Genomic DNA, 2,865 nt, shown 5'->3' with positions numbered 1-2,865 from the left:
GTGGCCCGCGGGCCATAGTTTGAGGACCACTGAAAGGATATAGATGTATTTATATGTATTTTTCAGATTTTAATTCTGAGTTGTTGATTCTTAATTGTTTATTATTTCTACTTTTTCACCAATTTTAATATGGTAAAAAAATGATTTAGAAGTGTGCCTTGAAAAAATTTAAATCTACTTTGGGGCACAATATGATCTTTACTTAGGAGAGACATTACTGTTATATTGTAGTTTTAGTTCCTAAAGTTAATAAAAGATGATCTTGAAATGTTAAAAAAAATAGATAGAGAGAATACACTGCAAGTAATTTTAAATAACCTGCAGTCTCCAACATACAACAATGGGCTTACTGAATGAATAGCATGGGAATTAGAGAACAATGGGCTTCGCTTTGGAGACTTAGTGCTTATTATTAATTATTATTATTACCTTTACTATTATTATCTGTCCAATGATGCCCAAAATGAAAAATATAGTATTCAAGAATAGCAACAATTAAGTGAGTCAAAGATAAGTGATCTCAAAAATTTTTTTAAAAGATCAACTGAGCGGGGTGGAGGGCACACTGCAGAACGCGGACCCGGTGCCATCTCAGCCTGCAGCCAGCCCCTCTCCGGGGCAGCCCAGGAGCCCTGGCTGTGGCCGGGGGGCAGTGGGCCATGCCTGGGGCAGTGGACAACCCCAGTTGGAAGCAGGCGGACAACATTCGGGACATTTATGACTTCCGTGATGTTCTGGGAACCGGAGCCTTCTCAGAGGTAATCCTGGCTGAAGACAAGAGAACTCAGAAGCTGGTGGCCATCAAATGCATCTCCAAGAAGGCCCTGGAGGGCAAGGAGGGCAGCATGGAGAATGAGATCGCCGTTCTGCACAAGATCAAGCATCCCAATATTGTGGCCCTGGATGACATCTATGAGAGTGCAGGTCATCTCTACCTCATCATGCAGCTCGTGTCCGGTGGGGAGCTTTTCGACCGCATCGTGGAAAAAGGCTTCTACACAGAGCGGGATGCCAGTCGCCTCATCTTCCAGGTGCTGGACGCCGTCAAGTACCTACATGACCTGGGCATCGTCCACCGGGACCTGAAGCCCGAGAATCTCCTGTACTATAGCTTGGATGAAGACTCCAAGATCATGATTTCCGACTTTGGCCTCTCCAAGATGGGGGATGCCAGCACCGTGCTCTCCACAGCCTGTGGAACCCCCGGCTACGTAGCCCCTGAGGTCCTGGCCCAGAAGCCATATAGCAAGGCTGTGGATTGCTGGTCCATCGGGGTCATCGCTTATATCCTGCTCTGTGGCTACCCGCCATTTTATGACGAGAATGACGCCAAACTCTTTGAGCAGATCCTGAAGGCCGAGTATGAGTTCGACTCTCCTTACTGGGATGACATCTCCGACTCGGCCAAAGATTTCATCCGGCACTTGATGGAGAAAGACCCCGAGAAGAGACTGACCTGTGAGCAGGCCTTGCAGCACCCATGGATTGCAGGAGACACGGCACTAGACAAGAACATTCACCAGTCGGTGAGTGAGCAGATCAAGAAGAACTTTGCCAAGAGCAAGTGGAAGCAAGCCTTCAATGCCACAGCTGTGGTGCGCCACATGCGGAGGCTACAGCTGGGAACCAGCCAGGAAGGACCAGGCCAGACAGCCAGCCACGGGGAGTTACTGCAGCCAACTGGTGGGCCAGTGGCAGGCTGCTGCTGTCGAGATTGCTGCGTGGGGCCTGGCCCAGAGCGCTCCCTGACATTGCCCCCCCAGCTCTAGGGACTGGGGCTCCTCCTCTTCTGTGAGAGGCTGCCTGCTGCTCCCCTTCCCAGCCCTCAACTGGGGAGTGAGTCTGGTCCCCACTTTCCTGCCACTCCCCCCACTGCCTTTTCCATACAAATATTTCTATTTTATTGTTCCTTCTTGTAATAAAGGGAAGAGGCGAGAAAAAAAAAAAAAAAAAGATCAACTGAGCAAAATAAATTGCATTCTAAATCTGTAGGAAGTTAAAAGCCATGGCATTGCTCTAATATTAAGTACTATACTTGTGCTTAATATTTATTTTGTTAACCTCCTTGACATTGGAATTATTTTTGTTCTTTTACATATAAGGAAATTCAGAGTAGAAGTGTGGTCACCACTTGGTAGGTTGCATCACAAAGATTTAAATTTAGAGTATCTTACTTCTTCATCTCATTTTGTCTCTCATATGGAAAACCACTCTGTGCACAGCTGGTGAGGATTAACTATAAACTGGCCTTTTTGACTTGAAAGTAATATTTCATGGTATTTATTTTCAATATTGATTTACTACACAATATAGCTTTACTTGCTTATGTTTATTATATGCATGTTTGGTATTACTATATGTATACTTATATATTGCATATAACATATATAATAGATAAAAATAAAAAGCCATTGTAACATAAAAATTACCTGAAAACAAATGAATCATATTTTACAAATATTAAATTAGCTACTCGGTACTTGATTATAAACATTGCCCCTTGCAAGACTTTTTTATTTTGATGGGGTACATTCAGTTTTCAGTTGTATTTCAAAGATTAGCCAACAATTATTTTTATCTGGGAATATACTGTAGAGATGGGACTAAAGTGATAGCACATTGGGTAAAACACAAGTCAACCTGGGTTTGAATCTTGGCACCACATGCGTTCCCCAAGTGATCCCTAAGTGCAGATCAAGAAATATGTCTGAGTAACACGAGGTAGTACCCAAACCAAGATATCTATGTAACTGTAAAAAATATGTGGCAATTTATTAAAATTGATGCATTTTAAGATCAGAGTAGAGCTTTTAATTATTTAATATTTTATTTTAAAACCATAATTTACCCAGTTGTTAATAATAC

At 42.9% G+C, this 2,865-nt stretch overlaps 1 protein-coding gene across 1 annotated transcript; it reads left to right on the top strand.

Moving 5' to 3' along the window:
• Nucleotides 1-557: 557 nt before the first annotated feature.
• LOC126029708 (calcium/calmodulin-dependent protein kinase type 1-like) lies at nt 558-1,939 on the top strand. The gene has a single exon (XM_049788025.1). The coding sequence runs from the start codon at nt 660-662 to the stop codon at nt 1,767-1,769; it is 1,110 nt and encodes a 369-aa protein (XP_049643982.1). The 5' UTR covers nt 558-659; the 3' UTR covers nt 1,770-1,939.
• The last annotated feature ends 926 nt before the right edge of the window (nt 1,940-2,865 follow it).

The sequence above is a fragment of the Suncus etruscus genome, chromosome 15 (genome assembly GCF_024139225.1).
Source record: "Suncus etruscus isolate mSunEtr1 chromosome 15, mSunEtr1.pri.cur, whole genome shotgun sequence".
NCBI classification, from domain to species: domain Eukaryota; kingdom Metazoa; phylum Chordata; class Mammalia; order Eulipotyphla; family Soricidae; genus Suncus; species Suncus etruscus.
Note: the sequence above shows the minus strand (reverse complement) of the source record. Positions and strands in the feature narration are given on the sequence as shown.